Source organism: Electrona antarctica (assembly GCF_951216825.1).
Source record: "Electrona antarctica genome assembly, chromosome: 19".
Classification (NCBI taxonomy): Eukaryota; Metazoa; Chordata; class Actinopteri; order Myctophiformes; family Myctophidae; genus Electrona; species Electrona antarctica.
Genome location: NC_136800.1, coordinates 22,928,447 through 22,952,643, shown reverse-complemented (window position 1 = coordinate 22,952,643; position 24,197 = coordinate 22,928,447). Strand labels below are relative to the sequence as shown.

Sequence of the window (24,197 nt, the reverse complement as noted above, 5' to 3'; positions counted from 1 at the left end):
TTCCCAACCTTCCCAAATCACACGCCTGTCGCTGTGAGTTTTCTCATCACATGACAACAAGGTTGGCCCACCGACAGCAAAGCCTTTGGCTGTGAGGTGTACCTGAGCCAGCTATAGCAGGCCAGTGAGGTGTACCTGAGCTAGATAGCAGGCCAGTGAGGTGTACCTGAGCTAGATAGCAGGCCAGTGAGGTGTACCTGAGCTAGATAGCAGGCCAGTGAGGTGTACCTGAGCTAGATAGCAGGCCAGTGAGGTGTACCTGAGCTAGATAGCAGGCCAGTGAGGTGTACCTGAGCTAGATAGCAGGCCAGTGAGGTGTACCTGAGCCAGCTAGCAGACCAGTGAGGTGTACCTGAGCCAGCTAGCAGACCAGTGAGGTGTACCTGAGCCAGCTAGCAGGCCAGTGAGGTGTACCTGAGCCAGCTAGCAGGCCAGTGAGGTGTACCTGAGCCAGCTAGCAGACCAGTGAGGTGTACCTGAGCCAGCTAGCAGGCCAGTGAGGTGTACCTGAGCCAGCTAGCAGGCCAGTGAGGTGTACCTGAGCCAGCTAGCAGGCCAGTGAGGTGAACCTGAGCCAGCTAGCAGACCAGTGAGGTGTACCTGAGCCAGCTAGCAGGCCAGTGAGGTGTACCTGAGCCAGCTAGCAGACCAGTGAGGTGTACCTGAGCCAGCTAGCAGGCCAGTGAGGTGTACCTGAGCCAGCTAGCAGGCCAGTGAGGTGTACCTGAGCCAGCTAGCAGGCCAGTGAGGTGTACCTGAGCCAGCTAGCAGGCCAGTGAGGTGTACCTGAGCCAGCTAGCAGGCCAGTGCATGCCCACTCTGAGCTGCTTCCTTTTGGCCTCGCACGTCAACAAGTGCACCGCAAGCTACATAACGTAAAGAGACTGGATACAAGCGGGCACGTCACTTCCACCCAGCCAAAGGCAGGACAGCGTAGCCAATGAAAACGATGGGCGTGGTTTGCAAACTTTTCACACACACACACATCAGCCTCTACCATCTACTGTACATACTTCTGCTGGGTGAATACAGAAAAGTAATTTCCCCTCCCTGCTGATACAACACCCCCCCTTCCTTCCTGAATCCCTGTTGGACATCTAGACTAGTGGCTTTGGTCCTTGAGGGGGTTCCAGGTGGTCCCCAGCTATGATGGAGAGTTGGTAACCAAATGGACCCTTATAGATCTTTAACTCTTGAGAGCACATTTTTTTTTTTAATTTTAAACATTTTAAGCTCTCTCAAGAGTTAAATTATTGTTAAACGTCTGCATTACTTAATTTACAAGAAGTCATTCTGACCCCTGCACGAAAAGGCCTCGTTGGCCTGAACCCTTATCTAGCATTTATACATTATGGATCAATAGTGTGGACTTAGACTGTTTTTCGTCTGTGGCATTCAAATAATGGGCCTTGATATGAAAATGATCTACAGTAGCAGTAACTATAGCCTTGATAGCTAACGTATGCAGAGACGACCCCAAACCACAACCTACCCTACATTGGCCTTTACAGCAGGCTGTGTCTGTGCAAACAGAAATAACCAATGTATTTATTTTTAAATGTTTTTTTATCCCATGATTTTGTAACCCATTTTTTCACCCAGTGTCAATTATCTAATGTAATTAGTTTCCCCCGGCCGGACAGCGCGTGGAAGGAACACGTTATTCCGACCAGTTCCTTTCCCCTCCATCAGGCGCCCCGGCTGGTCAGGGGGAGGTAGTTTAGAGACCAGGATTACTGCATGTTTTTGTGAGGGTACCTACCCTAGGGGACACAGGGAAAACATGCAAACTCCACACAGAAAGGCCCTTTCGCCAACCCCGCCTCGGGTATGGGCACTGATGACGTGAAGGAGGGAACACGACTCCATCGTCAACAGACTCCCCAGCGGGAATCTAACCCAGGAGGACCTTCTAGCTGTGAGGCCACAACACTACCGACTGTGCCTCCGGCTCAACTTATGTCATTTAGATAGCTTTTTATGTAGACATATCCCTCTATAGTGTATACGCATAGTTTCATTATTGCGACCGAAGGTATGGAACTGACCTGTTCTGACATTCCATATGTTGATCTGACCTTATCAAACCCTGTACACTCAAGACGTGCTCCTTATATGTACAGTAGGCCTACAATTCATTCTATGTTGATCTGACCCCCCCATGCCAAAGCGCCAGCGCTCACCCAGCAGTCTGTCGTCAACAAGGCGGATGCGTGCACGCTCGCCCTCAGGCGTCTTACTGGTATAGATATTCCACTGTTAGCTTACGTATGATTCTTGATGCCTACGGTATTTATTATGTATTTGATGTATTACCATGTGTTGTTGTACTGGATTAAGAGCATCTGCTAAATGCCTTAATTGTAAATTGTACGTCTGCTATTTTTTTTAGCAGACTTTTCTGAAAAACATTTTTAATAGTTTTTCTGGGGTATTAAGACAAGAATGCAACATTTAGGCAATACATACGCTCAATCAGGTTCATGTACATCTGTATGTAAGGCCTGAGGCCGATTCTACAAATACATTCTAAATCAGTAGTTCTCACACTCAAAAATAGCAGATGTACAGGCTCGCAGTGCAGCACAAAATGACCTGCTGAGAGCTTGTAGATCTGCAATTTTTGAATAGCCATGCAAAAATAAAAAATGACATGGATGCTTTCCCGCTTTAAATTGAAAGATCACCCAGGCGAGGTCTTCCAGACCTAAACAATTAGGAAGCAGTGTCCATGAACAGGTGACATGAACCCAAATTATGACTTAAACCTTGAATGCGCCCAGAAACAGGGACTCAGGGAAAACAACTACAACTGGTAGCTACATTCACAGATCACACCACCATCAGGCTATGCCATCATCAAGTGTGTGAATAACTGTTGAGAGGCGCCTCTAATCTACTAAAGGTGCAGTATTTTAAAATGAGAACAGGACCAAAACAGAGAATCACAAGGGACCTAGAATGTAGTGTACGTCGGAGCACACCAGACTCACTAAAACAGAGCTAATGCCCATTCCCTCATCGAGGCCGTGACATCGTGTTTAGGCCTGTCACAATTATTACATAATCGCCTAGTCACAATTATTTGCGATAATCGCAATTCTTTTTGCACAATCGTCCGTCATTTCCAAAACAAAAATAGCAGTTCTACAAGCTTACAACACGCGTTTGTAAGCTTGTAGATCAACTATTTCTGCTATTTTGTAATTCTTTTGGAAAGAATTATAAAAGATGATTACAGTATCAGTGATGTCTTTGTATGTTTAAGTTATTTGTCCTATCTGCCCTGTGCAATTTGTGATTACATGTTCAATGCATAAAGCACAATTAAAATCGTTAATCGTAATTATTTGTGTGACAATTAATCGTCGACTTAAATTTGTAATCATGACAGCCCAAAGCGTAGATCCAGATAGAACAGTTCTTATTCTGAGGAGAAGAGCATTAATACCACCCCCTCTTTGTGTGAGTTGAACATGTTCAATGCATGTTCAATTCTGATATTCTAGTTTGAGGGGTCTGAAACTTTTTTCCAATTCCAGTCCACAGGGGCATTTCGGCATATTAACGGTTGGTTTTACAACAGATAATTCCTTTGATATCAAATGCTCTTCCTGGCGTGTGGGCGATAAAGCTTCTCAGAGTAATTCGTGTTTGGATGTGCATGTTTTTCCTCATCAGTTGTTATTATAATATCCCTGGTTTATTCCAAGGCCCACCATTGGCATAATGCAGCTCCGGGGTCACAGACACACAGTTGAGCTGTGGTTGTGTGAGACTTAACTCAACAATCTGGTCGGCAGCACAACTTCTGCTTCTAACACACTTTTGTCTTACAACAGAAAGTAGGATAAATTCTATGCAGCAAAAGGTGGGGCTCAATGGAAGCGAAGACACACTTCTCATCTTCCAAAGCAACACTACACTACAATGACCTACTAGCCGTATATATTATCTTACACAAATACAAAATAAATGCGAGTGCATGAAAGCATTTAAGAAGTCTAGGAGTCTGGCTGTGACCTTCCATATTGGCTCTTAGCATATCAGATGGACACTACGCCATAGCACTGCTTTTAAATAGCAGTCAGAAACTCATTTGAATTTGCTCCACTTCAGTTGACGGGAGATGTGTAGCGGCTAGCATAGCCATCACAGCGACATTTGTTTCCGTTTTGCATAGATGGCCATTTCTGTTGGCTCATTGTTTTCCATAGGGTTATTATTGTTATCCCCCCACCTGATGCGGTGGGGTTAGGGAGAAGATTTTTTTAGAGAGAATGTGGCAGGACGTTAGAAAAGCTCTAACCTCAACAGCTGTTGTTCGCTCACTTTTTTTGGCTTATGATCATTGGGCCACTTCTGAGTCGAGGGCACACACAGTCAAATCTAAGTGTGAATTTAACCCAGAGTGTACAAATGAAATGGGTCGGGTCTATTTGTACAACTACAATTTAGGCATTTAGCAGACGCTCTTAATACAGTGTGTAAGTGACGGCTCCATAAGGGTCTGTTTGGTTCCCAACACCAATTTAGCAGGGGACCCCAATTTCACTCTCTCCAAGTTAAACCACCACTGGTGACTCTACCATGAAAAAGATGCACGCGCGACGTCATCCAACTTTTTTTCTTTTTTTAAATGGTGCCAACAGGTGAATGCCACAGGTCACCGTATTGGCTGGGTTCCCGCGCAGGCCGTATTGGATATCAAGCCCAGTGGCATTGGAGCGACAATGTAGTGGTGACACTGATGACATAAGTGAAGCCTGAGAAGCGCTGACAAGCGCAGACACACCAAACAGAGCCATGTTGTTCCCCTCTCGATCAGCCCGCCCCGCACGGCCCGGGCCTGGGAACTCAAACGCTGGACCGGTGGCTCTCCCCTCCCCTCCACTCCACTCCCCACACAGCATACAGACCCTCACCACAACGCAACGTTACAGTAGCATGGGAGCGCTGTTCTCTTACCCCATCAAGACCTGAGGCCGACTCTACAAACGCCTTCTAAAACAGTAGTTCTCAAATTGAGCCCCAAATTGAGATTATATATATTTTTTTTTAATAGCAGATGTACAAGTTTGCAGTGCGCCATGTGAGCTTGTATACCGGGGTATCTGCAATTTTTGCGAACTACTGTTCTAAATCCTAAGAGTTTTCTGAAAAGATATATCATCATCATACTTCATACTTAATTCACTCAATGTCTGAATGAATGTCTGAAACACTGTTGTAGCTCCTCACTGGCTGCACCAATCGCTCCCACTTTTCACACAGGCATTGACCATAATATTACGGAGGTCTTAACGAAGCCCCAAAATTTGACAAATTATGAATAATTACTTTATTAGTGAATTCAAATTACCCATCCACATACATGGGACAATAGGAAAACTCACATCAAGTATTTTTCTCTCAGAAACAGTCGGACCTACAGTTACAACACTTGAAAGGGAGGTTCATAAAAATAATTAAAATGAATGTAATAAATAATTACATAGAATAAAAACATCAGTCGGCCTCATGGTGGTGCTATAACAGCCCACATTTCGCCTCATAACTCTTGAACCATAGGTCGTAAAATCAAAATTTCACTTTCCCTGGATTTCTTGAGTCATCGCACATCTACATCTATTTGCGATTTTTCGCCATTTTGACTTTTCTTCAAAACACACTTTTTGCTCTTTCACCTACAGCTTTTGTGCAAATCTCACACAAATCGGTACACATGATCTCTGGACCTATCCGATTAAAACACCACAGGCAGAATTCTCATAGTCCGTATCGTTCAGCTGTAATCGGCGTCCAAAGTTAGTGGGAGGGGCCTGTTTTACAAATAATTACACAAATCACCAACGGAATGTCCAATCCACCCCAAATTTCATTCCCATGTTGAGGGTGGTTTAATCAACGGAGAGCCCAACGCAATTCCATTTTCAGCCATAGGGGGTGCCGCAAATGCGAAATTTTTAACGTCTGTTGCAAAACCATGCTTTTTGGGAGATAAATCCCCTTCCTAATGACTTACACATGATGATCACAGGAGTGACTTGACTTTGTAATTGGCTAGCTAAATCAGTGGGAGGGGCCTACATTTCAAAGCTGTCTGTGCCATCGAGCCAACCACACTTGGCAATTTCCCCAGAATTGCACCTTTCCTGTACTACTTGCAAATCAACAAGTATGAAATGCATTCCTACTGTGCCCTTGTTGGGATGTTACATTGTTGTACCCTATGTACAACCCATTAAGACCTGAGGCCGATCCTACACATGCTTTCTAAATCTGTAGTTCTCAAATCTTCAAGATTTTTCAGAAATGTTCAAAACAATAGCAGACGTACCAGCTGGCAGCTAAAATGTAAAATTACATGGATGCTTTCCCGGTTTCAATGGGTTAAAACAAACAAAACAAAAGAAAGGTACGGCATTTAGGGAAACATAGTAATCTTTTTAAACCTTTTATCTATATTGCTATATAGCCTGCAACAGAAGTTATTTAGAAGCATAATTCTTAATTGCCAAGAGAAATGGGGACATGTTCCCCATTGCTGTTGCATGTAACAGCAAACGTTACATGCATCTCCGCTGCATGTAACGTTTAAAAACAATGTAGATCTAAATGAGATCACCGGGAAAATTGTTAACATTTAATGCATGCATTATTACATGCAGATGCCATCTCTGTCTACACATCTGGAGACAAATGCGAAATCCCCTTTTTGTGTTGAATTTCAACCAAATAGCAGCATATGAAAGCTGCCGTCTCCCCTCCGGACGGTACATTTCCATGTCCGTTTGCCCGGTGCCGCTCCACTGACCGCTGCGACAGACAGTTCACTCCAAACAAGGAAGACTTTGAAAGATTATGTAAAACATTTATCTGCATTTCCAACATGTGACCTGGCGCTTATCAGAGAGCCCATCACAGCCGACAGGAATCCCATGTCTTTCCACTCGCATTCAAATCCCAAATGACCAGGTGCACAATCAAACACATTGTGTTAAGTGTTAACGTCTCCAAACCAGCCACGCTGTTGATAGTTAGGAACCAAATGGACCCTTTACGGCCGGGGCTGCATCTCTGAAAGCTGACAAATGGAACCGGATGGACCCTTATGGGTCCATTTGGTTCCATTTGCATGCTCTGACTCTCAAGAGTTAAATAAACACTGAGGTTTTGGCTGTGTGCTAAAATGGGCTAACTAACTAACTGTGTTGACATCACCTACAAGTTGCATTTTCCAATCTACCCTCACGGATCCGCACAAAAAATGCCTCTAGCTTTGTGTTGTTGAAAATGTCCCAAAAAGCCTAAGATAAAGGCAGCCTGGTGGAATTTCATCCGTTATAGATAATTAGGAGTGATACCCCTCCCTGAGCGCACTGTGCTAAAAAATCTCCCATTGTTAGTCATGGGACACAAGGTGTCGGCACCATCCCTCTTGTTGATACTGTAAGACTCACGCACCTTCTGACTCCGCCATACACACACACACACACTCTCCTTCTACACGCAAGTAGTTCATAACGACAAGAACAAAAGAAAACAGTCAAGTTGGTCAACGTCTTACCTGTGAATATTCAAAGTCGGAGACTGGCGCTATGCTTTTGATGTATTCGATTCTGAACTGGTCCTCTGGGTTGGCTAGCGGGACTGGGGGTATTAAAGTGCTCATCGCAGACACTATAGTCTACAAAACAGAAGTCGGGGGAGAGGGGAAAACACACACACACACACACACACACGCACACACACACGCACACACGCACACAAAATAATTAAGCAGGATAAATACAGGATACTGTACATCAAATCATAAGCCTGTCAGTGAAATGTGATTGCCATGTTCAACAGACAAAACTGCACTACAACAGAGGGAGACAGGGCACTTTTTGATTAAAAGGGCAAAATGGCACAATTGACACTCACCACTATGGCATCCTTCACGTTTTTCCGAATATCTTGGATTTTCTGTTTCTTTTCTCTGCATCAGGGGACAAAGTACACACAGGTCACAATCACAGACGTGACAACTGATAGACATAGCAGATACGGTACAAAGGTAGTAGCCAACAGTAAGTAAGCTAGAGATTACTGCAATCAAGATACTGCGAGAGTGAGACAATTTCAGGACATCGGGCCCGTTTCAAATAGTGCGGCACAATTAAGTGAAAAAACTAAGATTGCAATCTAGATTCAGACACCTATGAAATCTCATTTCTACATTTGAGCAAGAATCATGCAGCACTAGTTGGCTGTCCAATTCATTTTAGTTACTCTTATGATTTTGCTACAAGAAAGAGAGACTTTAAGAGAGGTTTAAAGGGATAGTTCCGTTTTTTTTTTAATTAAGCTGTATGAAATACTTTAATATAGTGGTTGCAAGTTGCAACTGTATTAACTGGTAATTAACCGTACAACGTGTGGACACGTCATAACTAATCCAACCGACGGATCCAGAGGACGTGTCCTAGCGCATTTGCATTGATATCAAACGAGAGAAAAATATTCTGTTTTTTTTTTTTTAGTTGGTCTCCAAGGCCACCACACTCTTCGTTCATCCACGGTCCCATTCACTTCCCTGTTTACCGCTGCAGAATCGTATATCCTAATCTAGGGAGCTCTCCGTGGTTTTGATCAGATGGATATAGGCCTACTAAGCTCTTCATTTCTGACTTCTGACCTGCCTCTCGTTCAAAATATGAACGCGAGGGATTATTCAGCGATTTTTATCGTAACGAGACCACGGTAAGCAAGCAAAAATATGTCTCCGTTTTTTTTCCAGAAATGGAAGGGGGGGCTTTACAGAGTAAAAGCGCCCATATCTTCCCGGCACCCCAAGCTTCTATTTTGAAAGAAATCCCGGCGCTGTTGCATGGTGGGAGTTCTGCTCTGGTTTTGGTGAAATATTAAGTAGTTCCGGTCATTTTGTGGGGGGCACAAGGGCCACGCATTAAAAGTAAATTAATTCACAAAACTACTGTCATTTGTATTGTTGACCTATTTCTACCATATAGAGCAACCTTCGTTCATCTTTTACCCCTCTATCACACGGAACTATGTTTTTTGTGTCCATATCACTACGCCCAAAAAATAGTTCCATGTGATAGAGGGGTCAAAGTTGAACGAAATAGTTTTGTGGATTAATTTACTTTTAATGCGTGGCCCCAGTGCCCACCACAAAACGACCGGAACTAGGCTACTTAATATTCACCAAAACCAGAGCAGAACTCCCACCACGGGACTCGGGCAATCAATTAATACATATGCAACCTCTATAATAATGGCAAGTATTTCATACAACTTAAGTTCAAAAATTGTGTGAACTATCCCTTTAAGACAGTCAAGCACTTTGATGTTGTCTGTTTAAAGCCACATTAGTTGGCTCCAGGTGCCATCACATTTTGAATGTAGTAATGTTCAGCAACATGAGAATCGTGTGAGAATCGTGATCTCAATTCTTGTGGAGGAAAACTCGAGATTGACATTGAGCAAGAATCGTGCACTAGTTTAGAATGACCACACTCTGGTATATGATCAATGGCATGGCAGGGCCTTGCAGCAAAACAAATCATCAATATAGGGGCCTATAATATAATCGAATCCATACCTATCACCCTTTCACATCAAACAGTTGCTTAATGTGACATCTCCGCAGCACTCAAAATCGCACGACTTGTACGTGCACAGTTAACCACTTAGTTAAAAGCCCTATACCAGTGTACTTTGTCATACAATAGCACAAAAAACTATAGCCAATCTATCTGCAAGCTCACAATGTGTGGCATGGTTGTGAGTTTGTACTGTATAGAATCTATACAGTACAAACTCACAGATCATGCTATTTTCCCTATTTAAAAAATAATATATATATTTTATAATGACAACATGCCCAAAATAAGGACGCCATTGAAGGGTTCAAGTGGTTCAGTCTAAAATTGGAAGAAAATGGTGAGATATCAGCTGCTTGGGGCTTTGGACACTGGGCCCGGTGCCTGCAATGGAAATCCATTCAACCCGTGCACCTCCACACACTACAGTCTCACTGATCCGGACTGACACTGCAATAATAAGCATCAATAATAACACTAATAACAGCATTGTTGTCTAATAAACACGCACGGGCACACACGCGCGCACACACACACACACACACACACACACACACACACACACACACACACACACACACACACACATATCTGTTATTATAATAAGCATGGGTATTGAATGACATAACACTCACTCTGCGTTGAATCCGTTGACGTGTAGGATTCTCATCTGCTTCACAATGGTGCTTTTTCCGGACTCTCCGGCACCTTCGGGGGAAAAAATGGGACCAAATAAAACACAAATATATCGTTACAAAAAAAGGAATAGGCCGAATACAAAATAAACCCAATAATAACGCGGCCATCCCGGTGGTGGACGTGAAAACCCCAACAAATGGCTTTTTCCCCAAACGAAGCTAATTGTAGGTTTTGTGTGGGGCTTAGTTCGTTCGGCTTCTTTTCCATCAATATCCACCCCCATGACATATTATTGCAAGCGCTGTCAAACGGGCTACGTGTTCAGCAAAAAAACACGCACACACATACAGAGAGAGAGGCTTATTTTAGAGATAACATTTCTGCAAAGGAAACCACACATTTTAATACAGCCTTACCCAGTAATAACAGCCTGTGCGTGGCTTTATACGCTTGTCTCTCTTTTTGCAACTGTTTCTCGATTTTTTTATTCGCCTCCCGTTGTGCCTTTTCGTCGATGCGTTGATCTTCAGTCTTGCTGTTGCCCAAACAACCCATCTTCCAGAAAGCCTGTTTTAGCCCTTCGTCGTAAAACCGAAAATAATAATAATAATATATATCTATATATAAAATGTGATACCTCGAAAAGGAGGGTTGGGGGTGGGGGGGACAGAAATGAAACGGTAAAATGTGGGGGCCGATCGGCTTCTCCTCCGTCGGTCGGTGCTAAAGGGAGGAATACGTTCTCTTTCTCCCCGTTACGATTCCGTTTTAGCCGCAACCAACCGGACCCTCCTCGGCATCCGAGTCATCCAAAGCCAGTTCTTGATTTTACACACACACTCACGAAGAAAAAGATAAAACGAGCCTTTAAAAATGTATATAGGGCCTATATAGGACCCCCCCCTCCAAAAAAGGCCGTACGGAGAGGGATTTCAATAATGTGGGAAATCCAGTCCAAAAAGTGTCCCCTATGATCGGTTCCTTCCACCTCTCTCTGTATTTTTCTATCTGGATTTCTATCAGTTATTTTGTGTCTCTTTAACTCAGCACTGCCTCCCTCTGTGGCACCAGGAAGTAACAATGTAGCCGAGTGGTGGTGGAGAGAAGAGAGAGAGAGAGAGAGGCTAAAAAAGCCCTCGCGTTAGTTACAATGTAACAACGCCACTCATAATAGCGTTGTGAATAAAAAGAGGAGCCATTCCATTTCCCGGTCGGTCGCTGTTGTTGTTATTATTCTTATAGTCCCCGGTGCGGTGCTGGTTCCTTCCTCCTTCACTAGGCTGCCTGTTAGCTAGCAGCAGCAGCGCACACACACACAGCAAAGCCGGGCGATCAAAACTAGCATCGACGGCTGTGAAAACTGTCCGCCTCCACCACCGACCGACTGACTGCCTCCTCAGCTCAGAGGGTTGGGTCTGTGTGTGTGTGTGTGTGTGTCTGTGTGTGTGTGTGTGTGTGTGTGTGCGTGCGTGCGTGCGCGCGGTGGCCCGGCCTGAAGCTAGCTGTCCAGTTGGCTGCTAAAAAAGATCCTTTGTGTTATTGAACCAAATGGGTCCATTTTTTGATCTATTTGGTTCAATGAACAACAATGATCTTTATTGTGTGCACCCTGCCACCACCTTTTTGTTGCATTATCTTAATTTTATAGTCTTCTTTATAGTATCCTGCGAATATAAGACAAGACAATGCACCATGACCCGTATTATTAGGGTCCATCATTTTGGCTCAATGGACACTGGGGATTTTCACTGCGTGTACTCTCTTTTACAGTAGCCTATCATTATTGTATAGTCTTGGATATCTTGCAAAAGACATAACAATTCTCCATGGCGGACATGTGTAAACAACCTGTGTCATACTAAGGATAGTTTGGGTGATTGTTTTGAGCGGTGTGCTCCAATGCACAGCTATATGTGCGTCTGTCCATATGTAATGTATATGTCCGTTTCAGTAAGGACAGCTGCAACACCACTGGGTGACCTACAGTGGCATGCACTCTTGAGGGATACCGGAGGACTCGCCATGCAGTTTACCAAGTCGCCACGGAGAAAATTCTTCATCAATGTCTTCATCGTTATGCTAACATGCTGTCTTTATCAGTGTAGTATGTCAAACTCACAGATGTTATAGTTAATTTGCAAAGTGATCAAATTATTTTGTGCAATTAAATGGTCAACTAGATACTGATAAAAAGTTGAGTATGTGAATACCAATGATAAGTAGGGCTACCATTTCAGGATATTGTTTACTAATTACATTAATTACTAATTACATTGTTTCGGTACTTTGGTGTTTAAACTTTTAGCATTCCTACTTTCTCTAGTGTTAACTCTAAACAACTATCCCCTCCCCACTCTCCCTCTCTCTCTCTCAATTCAATGCAAATTAAGGTGAAGTAAAAACTGAAATGCACTAAATCGCGGCGAGTTGGTAAACTGGCGAGTTCCCCGGATACCCTCTTGAGCAGCCTAAAGGGCTACAATACAGCTGTTGAGCTTCACACTGACAACTATAACTATAACAATTGCACAGTACAGCACACACACACACACACACACACACACACACACAGCCTAAATCAGGTGTGATTTATTCCTTCTTCGTAATTTCAAGGGCCGACCCTCTCTCTACTTTCCTGACCCCCGTCCCCATATCATTACCTTATCTCCATCCCCTAACCCCCGGTCCTAAATAATTAGCACCTCCACCCCCACCACCCCCAAAATGCATTGTCTTTACTGTTGCCTCTGCTAAATTAAGGTCCCCCACCACACACAGGCACCAGTGCTGCCATGTCCGCTTATATATAAGCAACTTTGGGCTTGTTTTTCTGTAAAGTTGCTTGTAAATTATTTGTAGTTGTAGGTTGCAGTCTAACTCGCCAGTTTTCCAACTCGCCTGCACGGTTTAGTGCATTTTAGTTTTACTTCACGTTAATTTTAATTGCTTTGAATTGAGAGAGAGATGATAGTTGTTTAGAGTTTACACTAGATGAAGTATGAATGCTAAAGTTTAAACACCAAAGTACCGACAAAATGTATTTCATACACATAGGCCTACTCAACTTTGTATCATCATCTAGCTACTGCTGACCTAATTGCACAAAATAATTTGATCACTTTGGAAATTAACTATAACAGCTGTGGGTTTGACATACTATACTGATGAAGACAGCATGTTAGCATAACGATGAAGACATTGATGAAGAATTGTCGATGCGGCGAGATGGTAAACTGGCGAGTTCTCCGGTATCCGTTTTCATAGACCTGGTCGCTTGTTTCTCTCGCAAAACCTGGCAACACTGACAGGCACCCTAAGCAGCACATATCCCCCACAGAGCTATTGTAATTAAAATGAGAAACCACATATAGCATTCAGGTTGTGACCCTGTCCTGGACAATGATCCAGCCGTTTGCTATACCACAGGAAGGCAGCTAGGGCTCTATTATATTGACCAATAGTTGAGAAATAGTAATAGGAGATTGTTGACTAAGCCCTATAGAAGGTCTATACGTCATAGATCATGTTCGTAGACTATTCATTTTACATTCATGTAGTGCATTGTCCCTCCCAAATAAACAAATAAAGTAAACTGCAGTACTAGGACACTGGATTGCAACCCACAGTTGACTTGTGGCATGAAAGACAAAAAATACAACGATTTTCACAGTTCGTTATGTAGCGTCAAGTAGAGTAAAACAGGGTGTGGGCTTGGCTAAAGTTGGCCTTTCTTGGCTTCAGGTTGCAAGTGAGATCCAGTCAATCAATAATATGTTCTTTATAGACAGATAGCATGTCTGTGTATGTGTGTATCTTTACATTTGCATGGCTGTGTGTAGGAGAGGGGAATGTCGTCCCGACTACACCATCAACATTATTAGCCTTTCACAACATTGCCTTTACTGCGTCGATTCATTCACATGAAATGTGTTACAATGATTGCATGCAGAACGTCCATTGCATATTATTGGGGGGAAAAAAAGAAAAAGAAAAAGCATGTTTCTATCGCTGGCAAAAACTGAAACGGCCTAAATTACAATTTACCATCAATGATTATTTGTGTCCCATTACATCAATGAACGTGCTACTGTAGTCGACTATATACAAATACCATGTAAATCATTGTTTCATGTAGTGAAATGAGTGGAACAAAGTTGCTCTGTAGGCAAATCAAGATCACCACACTCAGATCATCTGTAGTGGTGTTGGAATCTACCCCCCCCCCCCCACCCCACCCCAACTCCCCCCCCCCCCCCCCCCCCGCCACACACACCCCAACTCCCCCCCCCCCCCCCCACACACACACACACACACACACACACCCCTCTCTCTCTCTCTCTCTTTCTCTCTACCTTAGAATGCAAGGTCAAACAAGCAACTGGCTCACATCACCCTCTAGTGGGCAGAAGAGGTATAACACAAGCATGGCTGCCATCCACACTACACAACCAACTACTGTACTGCAGCTGGCTCCCTATGCTGAGATAAGATATGGGTTAAAAAAAAGGAAAAGTACTGTTGTACAATAAAAGAATACAAAAATGTGGCAGGTGACAAAAAGATATCGTCACTCATGTTTGTGCCCTGAACTACGGTATGTGAAGGGAATCATACAGGTGTGAATGAGGATGCATTTTTAAAACAATGCTGAGTTTAAGGCTGACAGATTCTTAGCCATGATGACCCTAACAAAAATCTCAACTGCTGTCCGTTTAACCACAATAAAGGATGACTTCACCACTTTTCAACCTACCTTCATATAATTGGTCCTCACTAATGTTCATGATAAAATAGCAACGCTTTTTTCAGTCTGTGTCTCATAGGGGGGCTGTGGGCAGTTCAGAAACCTGTCTTCCAGTGACATCATTGTTAGGCAGTTAACATGATATATATTTTTTGTTTTTAATATATTTAGATGTGTATTGTCGCGAGAACTATGGCTTCCATTATCGCTTTGTAACTTTCCAGGAATAGAAAGCCTGCAGTTTCTATTAGCTTGGATTCCCCATCGATAATGTCACTAGAAGACGGGTTTCTGAACTGCCCACAGCTCTCCTATGAGACACAGACCGAGTAGGAACAAATGTGCTATTTTATCATGAACATTAGTAAGAACCAATGGAAGATATAGGTTGAAAGGTGGTGAAGTCGTCCTTTAACGTTGGTGTTCCTATTCTGGCCCATATTTTAGTTCTTCCAGAAAATAGCTGATCAACAAGCTCAAAACGTGTTGCAATTATCCGATGAAGACCAACTAGGCTGAAATGTTAGCAGTTGGTTTGTGTGTCCAAAATACATTTGTGAAATTGAGGCATAGTCCTTGTGTTTCTTTTTCTTTTTTTTAAGTTGGCGATTGCTACCACTTTGATGAATTGAACATGGTGGACCCTATTGTAAACAAGTGTAATGCTTAATTGGGTCGTCCACTCACAGTTAACAGCCTTTGTATTGAGTTTGTGCTTGAAATGTACTGTAATTCTGCAAACTGTTAATATTATTTCAATCAATCAAAAAAAACACCTCCTTGGATTTTGAGTCTTCTTATGTACATGTTTTTCTTTTTTGTTTTGTTTTTTAACATTGTAGAACAGTTTCATTCTGGGAAGACACGTCCAACTCCTCCTTTGCAACGTGTTGTGAGCTTAAACATCCGTTCAGTTTTTGCTGTGCAACACCGTTGTACGACTAGGTATAAATAAGGCTTAAGTTAGAGAGTCACTGTAATGGAAGCTATGAAACTATTCTCCTATAGTTTAAAACTGGTCAAACAATTTTTCCAAGTGAAAGGGTCTGTTTGTAGAGGTCACTGACATTGTTTATTCTATGTGTAGGATGCTCTAAAACTATATACTGATCTAGAATATTTGTTGTCAATGTGCATATAAACAACTGTTCATCTTAAGGCAAATATCCAAATGAACTCTGGCCAGAGGAAATTAATCTTTCACATTCTGAAGCTAGACAGAAAGCTTTGCAGTCTGTTTTTTGGGACACAGGCCCTTTGGATAAGCCATAGTGTAAATTATGCAGTAAGCAAATCCTTGAGAACAAACATAGTCCAATGTCCTTTTAGTGCGGTTCAGTTTCATTCGACCGATACAGGTATCAAGACAATTCACCATTGTGGCGCTGCTATCAATATCATAAAAATATGACAATAATTAATACTTCAATAACTTCTGTTGATCATTGCAGTGACTGGGAACTCTGTGCAGTGAGTAACAAAGTTCAGCGATGGTCAATGATAAAACCCATTTCGAGAGAAGCAAAGTTCACCTGACTGTGCATGATGAGACATTCTTGCATTTAAAGGGAAGGGCTGTCTCCTACTCTGCTCTTCCTTATGTCGCTTTCACATTCGTCATGATGGGAATGCATGCTTGACTGAGCCTACAAAACCCAAAACATTGCAATGGCTGACTCCCAATTGACTATTTCACCCTGCAAAGGCAAACAGAAAAGACCTGCTTCTTGTTGTTTTAAAGATCACAGGTCATGACAAGTGTTCAGATCTCTTATCAGCAAAACATTATAGACTGAAATGCTACTAATAACACAATCCACTCCTGTAACAAGAACAGTTTTGTTGGCACAGGACAGGAGACACACTTTGAAGTGTTTTCTTACTTTCACAACTCGCACAGAGAAATGTTTGGCTTTGCAGGGCAGTGTAGTTGGTTACAGTCACAGTTCTTCCGTGATCACGTCACAGAGTCCACCGCATTGCTAGCAGCCTGTTGTTCTGGCTCGTGAAAGAGAGCGATAAGGCCCGAGATACGAAACAGGGCAGTTAACGACATCTAGGAAAGCTGTAATAGATATTATCACCAAGTCTTGTGGTTAGAATTTGGTTCATGAGCCCTCCTAACAAGCTAGTTCCTCTCCAAGAATGGATAGGAGCAGTTCCCATCTCTGAATTCCTGTAAAAGAAATTCAGAAAAATTATATCAATGCAATTCAAACATTTTTAGTTGTTTTTTTTGTCAGCCCAAAGAAAGGACAGTTCTTTAGCATATAAAGGGTATTTATTTATGGATTCCCAAGGGGAATCAGGAAAGCTCAGGAAAGCGCACAGGGGAGCAGTCATGTGTCAAGTGTCTTTCTCAGGGACACTTGGACATGAAGCCTGGAAGAGCCGGGGATGGAACCGAGGACCATCTGAATCCCAACTGGCTCCTCTACCTATTGAGCTACTGTCTGGCACACTGTTTTATAAGATGCTACAAAATATAACTAATTTAATAAAAAAATTAAAATGATAAATTTAAAAATAATCAGAGGCTTATAAACATGGTCAAAAAAATAAAAAATAACCTGGCTTCCCCGGTATATATAGCCCCTAACACTCAAGCAGAAAATGGCAACTCATTTAGGACATACTTCCTCACAGCTATTGTTATTCGCTTAAATACCTGCAGCAAATACAAACAGATAAAGTGACCCAGATTAGCTAGCATACGTTGCCTTGAAATGTAACACTATTTGGAAGGTGTCCACTTTCAGAGGAACACAAACCTCCACAGTCCTCTGGCATGCAACAAGAGGCCTAGTGCAGACATGAAGGGTATAACGTGTGTGTGGTCGTGCGACAAAATAGCAGATCTACAAGCTCACACAAGTACACAACGCATTGTAGACCAGATTTCTTTTTCTTGGGGGGACGGGACACAGCGTGGGGGGGGGGGGGACACAGCGTGCCACTACTCAAGCTTGAAGTACTAGGCCGCCTATTGAAAACCGAAAAAGTACAGAGACACCTGGGTGTAACTGCAGATAACTCCTAAATAAACAGGATTATATGGTGATAGACAACAGTCCAAACTAAAATGGCAGATAAGATGCTGAAATTACCCAGTAACATAGGTCAAACATTTGCTGGTCAACACAGAACAGTAGCTCTCAGCCAGTAGACATGGATGAGTGGATAACAATTCCATATTTGACGAGCGGAAGCTCTCCAGCTCAAGAATTGTGACATTCCGTGTGTAATAACTAGTAATGGCTGTTTACATGGAAATTGATTAGGACTACACATAACAATGAAGCAATAATTCATTATTATCCATATCATTTTAAAGCAAAGCAAGCACATAAGAGCTTATATGACAACATGCTAAGACTGCCAATGACTGGATAAGTTAGGCAGCTACACTGAGAATAGAATTACCCTAAGTGGAATTCTCCCAATTATAGTTATAATGAAACTGACACCTCTGAATCATGACTTTCTCTTTCTTTGATCACTAAATATTTTCATAATCTTGATGTAATAACAGCAAGTGGCAATATTGGGCACAGTGGGGGATTAACAGACTAGCCACCAGCCAATAATCAATTATTTGTGGTTTGTAAATGTGCCTACCGGCCACTTTGGCTGCCAGCCAAACAAGCTGTTTTCTAAAATTGTAACTACAGTAAAATACAGCGGCTATTGTTCTTCTCCAAAAGTGCAGCATTAATGTTCAGAGTGGATGTCTAGCCCAGTAAAAAGAACCTGTATTTCAGATCAGTGTTTAGGTCTTTAAGTCTGTATTTACGCTGTTTTTATTGGTAATAGAATACACACAATATACCTACCAGGGGTTGACACTAAGGTATCAGAGGCACTTGCCCGTCGGGTAAGTAGGCCTACAGGTCATGTTCAACTTGCCAAAAGGTCATGTCCTCTTGCCCGAAAAGTTAATCCGCCATTATAAAATGATAGGTAAAAAAATGTATTACCGCACAATTTAACACATTTTTACTTTCTGGGGCCTTGTGATAAAAACTGTCAGAATGATTGCCACTCTATCCATGTTCAGGTGTTTAGACAGACATCTTGGGTTGTGTTTATAGACGGTTGCGTCCCCTCTCAAACGCGCACTTGCAATGCCCGGTCGGGAAACCCCAAAAGCAAACTCCACCCGTCCGAACATTTATTTACCTGCCACCCTTAGTGTCAACGCCTGAACCTACAACAGTATGCCTCCGTTTCTACCTACTTGCAGGCAGGCATACCTGACCAGCCCAGGCAGACCAGGTGCTAGCCCTGAAACATGACTGCAATGATAATCATCATGTCATGATGATTATCATGGCAGTCATGTTTCAGGGCTAACCAGGTGCATACTTATTCTCCACTCTGAAGTTCTGAAGACTGAACCTTTGTTTCTTCCTTACTGCTGTGCTGTTATGACAACTGAACAGCCCTCGGGGACCAATAAAGGTCTAATCTATTTGACAACATGCTTAACATCCCAGGGACCAGAGGACGTTCCCCGTAGACTTTACTGGTGTTTTGAGAATCCTCAGGGTAACATGCATGCTGCTAAATCAATCCCAAAAGGAAGACTGTGATTTAATTAACTGCATGACATCCCCAAGCTGATAGGCTGCTACAGTAAATATGAGCAATAATATGAAACTAGTCGTAAATGTATATGGACCCGGTCATGGACAGCGTCAGGAAAAGTCAGAAAGGCACCCTGGCTGGATGATTTGAAGCCACTTAGTACTCTATCTAAAAACGATGTGGCTATCATAACTAAACTAATATAAGCTCTCTCTCACTCATGTGTGCGGAGCAAGTCTATAAGGTGATTATTATTCATAAATAAATGTGTAATTACAACAGGATGTATGTATCCATCATCATCTTCTTCATCATCCATCATGTGTGTCATTCATTGACAGCAGGGGGGTAACAGTCAAACCCAACATATACATAGAGCAAGTTCTCAAAGTGGGGTCCAGGCAGCAGGGACCCCCCAGGGTTCCTTGAAGGGGAACTACAAATAGAACCTCACAGGTCTGTAACTCTTAAGAGTTATGACTGAGAGTCCTTGATTTTTAAGTTTGAGCACTGCAGACAGTAGAGCACAGCGTTATTACAGGCCGCTGTACACAGAGCAGTGACATAATTAGGAGATCAGGCTACGTTGTGTTTCTAATAATAAAACACACTCATAATACAACACACAAGGGGGGAGGAGGAGGAGGAGGGGCGACCTACCGAGTAACAGCAGTCGGTGAGTCTGTTTATACTCCCGCTTGAGCTCCTTGAGCGTCCTGTCAATGTTCTTGCTGACTTTCTTTGCCTCCCTCTCGGCCTCCTTCTCCTCCACCAGCAGCTTGTCCCAGTTCTTCTGCTTCTGGGTGCTCGTCGTCTTCTGGAGCAGCTGCAGGCGCCGATTCCGCTCCTTCCCCGAGCCCCTGCCGCCTCCTCCCCCGTTCTGTATGAGCACACCGTCGGTGCCCGTGGAGGTGTTGTTGGTGGAGGTGGTGGTGGTGGTGGAGGTGGTGTCTCCACGGGGGAGCTTGGCGGAGTCCCCGTGGCGCACCTGGCCTCCTCCCCCTCCTCCTCCTCCGCCGCGGAGCGCCGAGGTCTCTCCGGCTCCTCCGCATCCCCCCGCCGCGTCCTCCTGGCGAGGGGGTCCCCCGGCCGCGTCCGGAGGAGGAGGAGGCTGGTCCGAGTCCGAGGTGGCGTTGGAGATAGAGCCGCTCAGGTCCCCGAAGAGCCGGGGACGCAAACTGTAGCACAGCCCCATGTTGTTGAAACCAATATCTGTCTGTGAATATGATTTCTCATAAATTAAAAAATAAACATGTATAGATATCAAAAATCGCGGCCCACACACACCACGTACAGCCCGAACCTTTACGGCGCCATCGTCACATCGGAGCTCCGCTGGCGCAACTTCTTAAATTGGAATTTGATTCGATTGTGTGAATGAATTATGCTCCGACATTTGCTATATGTCATTTTGCATTTTCACCAGTCAGCCCTACGCTCCGTAGCAGTGTTGCCAGATGCCGCGAGAGAAATAAGCAACCAGGTCTTATCTATGAAAACAAAACCAAAAGAAGCGACTGGGTCAAACATTGGCTATTTGAAAATGGCAGACCTACAAGCTCACAACAACGCATTGGTGATGCGACGCGTTGTGAACTGGTATATATACGTGAATCCCCCCCACCGCCCACCCCTTTTTTCCCCTCACTGTATATGTTTCTTTTCCCTTTTTACCCTTTTTACCTCTTTTATGATGAATTCCTGTTCTGTCTATAGAAGTGTCTATTTGTACGTCTCTAAATGTTTTGATGATTTGAACATGGTGGACCCTATTGGAAACAAGTGTAATGCTTAATTGGGTCGTCCACTCACAGTTAACAGCCTTTGTATTGAGTTTGTGCTTGAAATGTACTGTAATTCTGCAAACTGTTAATAAATTCTTCAATCAATCAATCAATCAATATTAAAAAAATCACACCCGTGTGAACTGAGTGGTGTAAGGTTTTATATAGCATGATCAGCTGTGGTCTGACGTAATGTCTAAGGTATTATATAAGGTAAGGTATTATTTAGCCTCACACCCGGATGTGATTTCACAACTGGCTGTTTTTGCGCAGAGAAAATGACCACGGTTGCTACGGTCATCCAGTTCACCCGGGTGTGATTTAATTACGTCAGAAATTATTTTGAACATAGCAACCATGGTCATTTTTTTATGCACACAAAAGCCAGTTGTAGGAGTGGTTTACACCACTCAAAAATAAAATATATTATTAATATTGTATATTTTAACAACACAGAGATACGATTTCAGACGGGGGTCTGCTCTGCAGAGTAGACTGCAGACAATGCTACTTATTAATTTGGGGATCCTTGATTTGAACTACAATTGAGCAACTACTACAATTTACTAGAAACAAGCCCCCCCAAAAAACCGCAACCAGCAACTACCAATATTTACAAGCAACTTTTGATTTTTTTAAAAAAAAGTCGCTTATAATAAGCAGACATGGCAACAGTGCTCCGTAGTTTCAGATCACCTGATCCTTTTTTAGTGTCCACTGCGGTCGACCTTACCGTAAGTGACCGAAAGCACAACCTTGGAGGGAAAACGCCGCTATCCGCTGTGTGAACGGTCAACATTCGAGCTGCACAGTTGTTAGGTGTAAGTGCGCGGGCCGTCACGTTACTACAGCATGGCCACTTCCACAATGCTGCTCATGATTTTCATTACACACATTTCATAACTGTATGTCAGAGAATAATAGCCTATTTGTAGACTACTATGTAATTCGATTAGTCCCCCCGCCCCTTATTTAGCCTGTTTTATTTTAAGACACAACTCAATTTGTTGTGTGAAATAGTGCAGAATCCAGAAAACGTCTGTCATCTCTCACATTGCCAATAAAGTGATTATTGCTACAAAAGTCTTTCAAATAACCAAGCAAGGACACCGTGACTACAATAAGAACTATATAGGCCCTCGCCCTTGGACTTGCTTTCATACTTACTTCAGTTCATACTAAATTATTATGATACTGGCCTTTCAAGATAAGAAGCCAGGTCAGATGATGTAGGACTAGACATACACCACTAGATGGCGCTTATAGAGAGATAATGTAAAGCAAAGCCCTGCTTTGTCACCACCAGGTAAGACCAATACTATTGTAACCTGTAGGCAGCAGTGGTGGAAAATGTACTCACATGTTTTACTTAAGTAAAAGTATCAATACTGCTTTGATTGATTGATTGATTGATTGATTGATTGATTGAAGTATTATTAACAGACCAGTTTGCAGAATTACAGTACATTTGATTTCAGGCACAACTCAATACAAAAACAAACTGTGGACGACACCATAATAAAGCATTACACTTTTTTCAATTTTCAATTCATCAGAACATTTAGAGTGTATACAAATATACAATTCTATATAGCCAAAAACAGGAAATCATAGAGGAGATAAAAAAGGGAAAAAAACATATACAGTGAGGGGAACAGGGGGTGGGTCATGGGTGCAGGGGGATTCAGATTTTACAGGGGCCAGTTTCGAATTGCAGCTGTCCGTAGGTGCCCTTTCAGAGCGGTTTTGAAGGAGTCAAGGGATTTGCATGTCTTAATGACTTTTGGTGGCATAGGAGCGAAATTAACTTAGTCCGTTTTGGTGGCATAGGAGCGAAATTAACTTAGTCCCTTGTTTGTGCCGAATCTGGGTTGTACATGATTTGTTGAACTCCCTCTGGTGTTGTGGGTGTGGTCGTGTGGACGTTGTTTACATTAAGGAAGTATTTAGACAGGTACATGGGTATCTTGGTGGTGTATCGAATCTTGTGGACCAGACCCATTGCAAGATGCTGTACTCTGTCGTCAACCCTAAGACATTCCAGCCTGTCAAAGTGGGCAGGGGTGAGGTGGGTTCGGTGAGTGAGGCCAAGTAGTAGCCTGACCAGTTTGTTTTGGGAAGTCTGGAGCCTTGTTTTAAGGGCCTTTGAGGTTGTTGTGGTACCAAGAGTATCACAACAACCAAGTTCTGAAGAGGTGCATGCATAGTCGAAGAAACCTAGGGCTCCTGTTAGGGTCTTCCACCTCTGTCACCTTCCATAGGACACCTGTTACACACAGTGTGGTCAGTATTTTGTCTTTCTTCTGTCGACCAAGGACCAAAGTCTACTTTCTAATCTTGTCCAATATAAAATCGTAGGTTAATTGGGAGATTTATAGTTTACTATTGACTACCTAATTCAGGTTTGACTATGTTTATGACATTCATGGGAACTTCCTCTGCCCACTTCCTCCCTGAGCTCAGTTCTGGGCAGGTTCTCTCGAGTGGACATCAATTTAATCCACTTCTCCCAGCCTTCATGTGCTGTAAACGTCTAGGCTTAGGAAAGGGGAGACAGCGAGGGAAACAGACAGGATCTAAAAACAGTTACGGTTTTGCAGCGTCTCTTCCTGGCCGCACCTTCACGCTTCACCACCAAGCAACCATCTGCAAAGAGAGAGGTAACTTTTCAGTTCATGTTTTACTTCTGGGTGTCATTGAAAAGGTGGCAGTTGGTAGGTAAAGAATGATTTATACTTAGCTGCGTGACGGTGTAGTAAAGCTCACAACAGCTAATTTCAGTGCGAGACAAGTATCAGGCTTAACCTTGCTGTACATGTGAGCCTGCAGGCT

General features: G+C 43.1%; 1 protein-coding gene across 2 annotated transcripts in view; it reads right to left on the bottom strand.

Moving 5' to 3' along the window:
- Window positions 1–20,999, bottom strand: part of LOC306912494 (guanine nucleotide-binding protein G(olf) subunit alpha) — an 84,202-nt gene extending 63,203 nt beyond the window's left edge. Inside the window, exons 1-4 of one of the 2 annotated variants that reach the window (XM_079488763.1) lie at window positions 20,242–20,999; window positions 10,247–10,319; window positions 7,930–7,984; window positions 7,571–7,690 (exon numbers count right to left, since the gene is read on the bottom strand). In XM_079488763.1, the coding sequence (XP_079344889.1) occupies window positions 7,571–7,690; window positions 7,930–7,984; window positions 10,247–10,319; window positions 20,242–20,776 (783 nt within the window). In that variant the 5' untranslated portion in view covers window positions 20,777–20,999. Of the gene's footprint in view, window positions 1–7,570; window positions 7,691–7,929; window positions 7,985–10,246; window positions 10,320–10,666; window positions 11,568–20,241 lie in introns of those variants that run through there. The other variant, XM_079488764.1, reaches the window with a different exon arrangement.
- Between the last annotated feature and the right edge of the window lie 3,198 nt (window positions 21,000–24,197).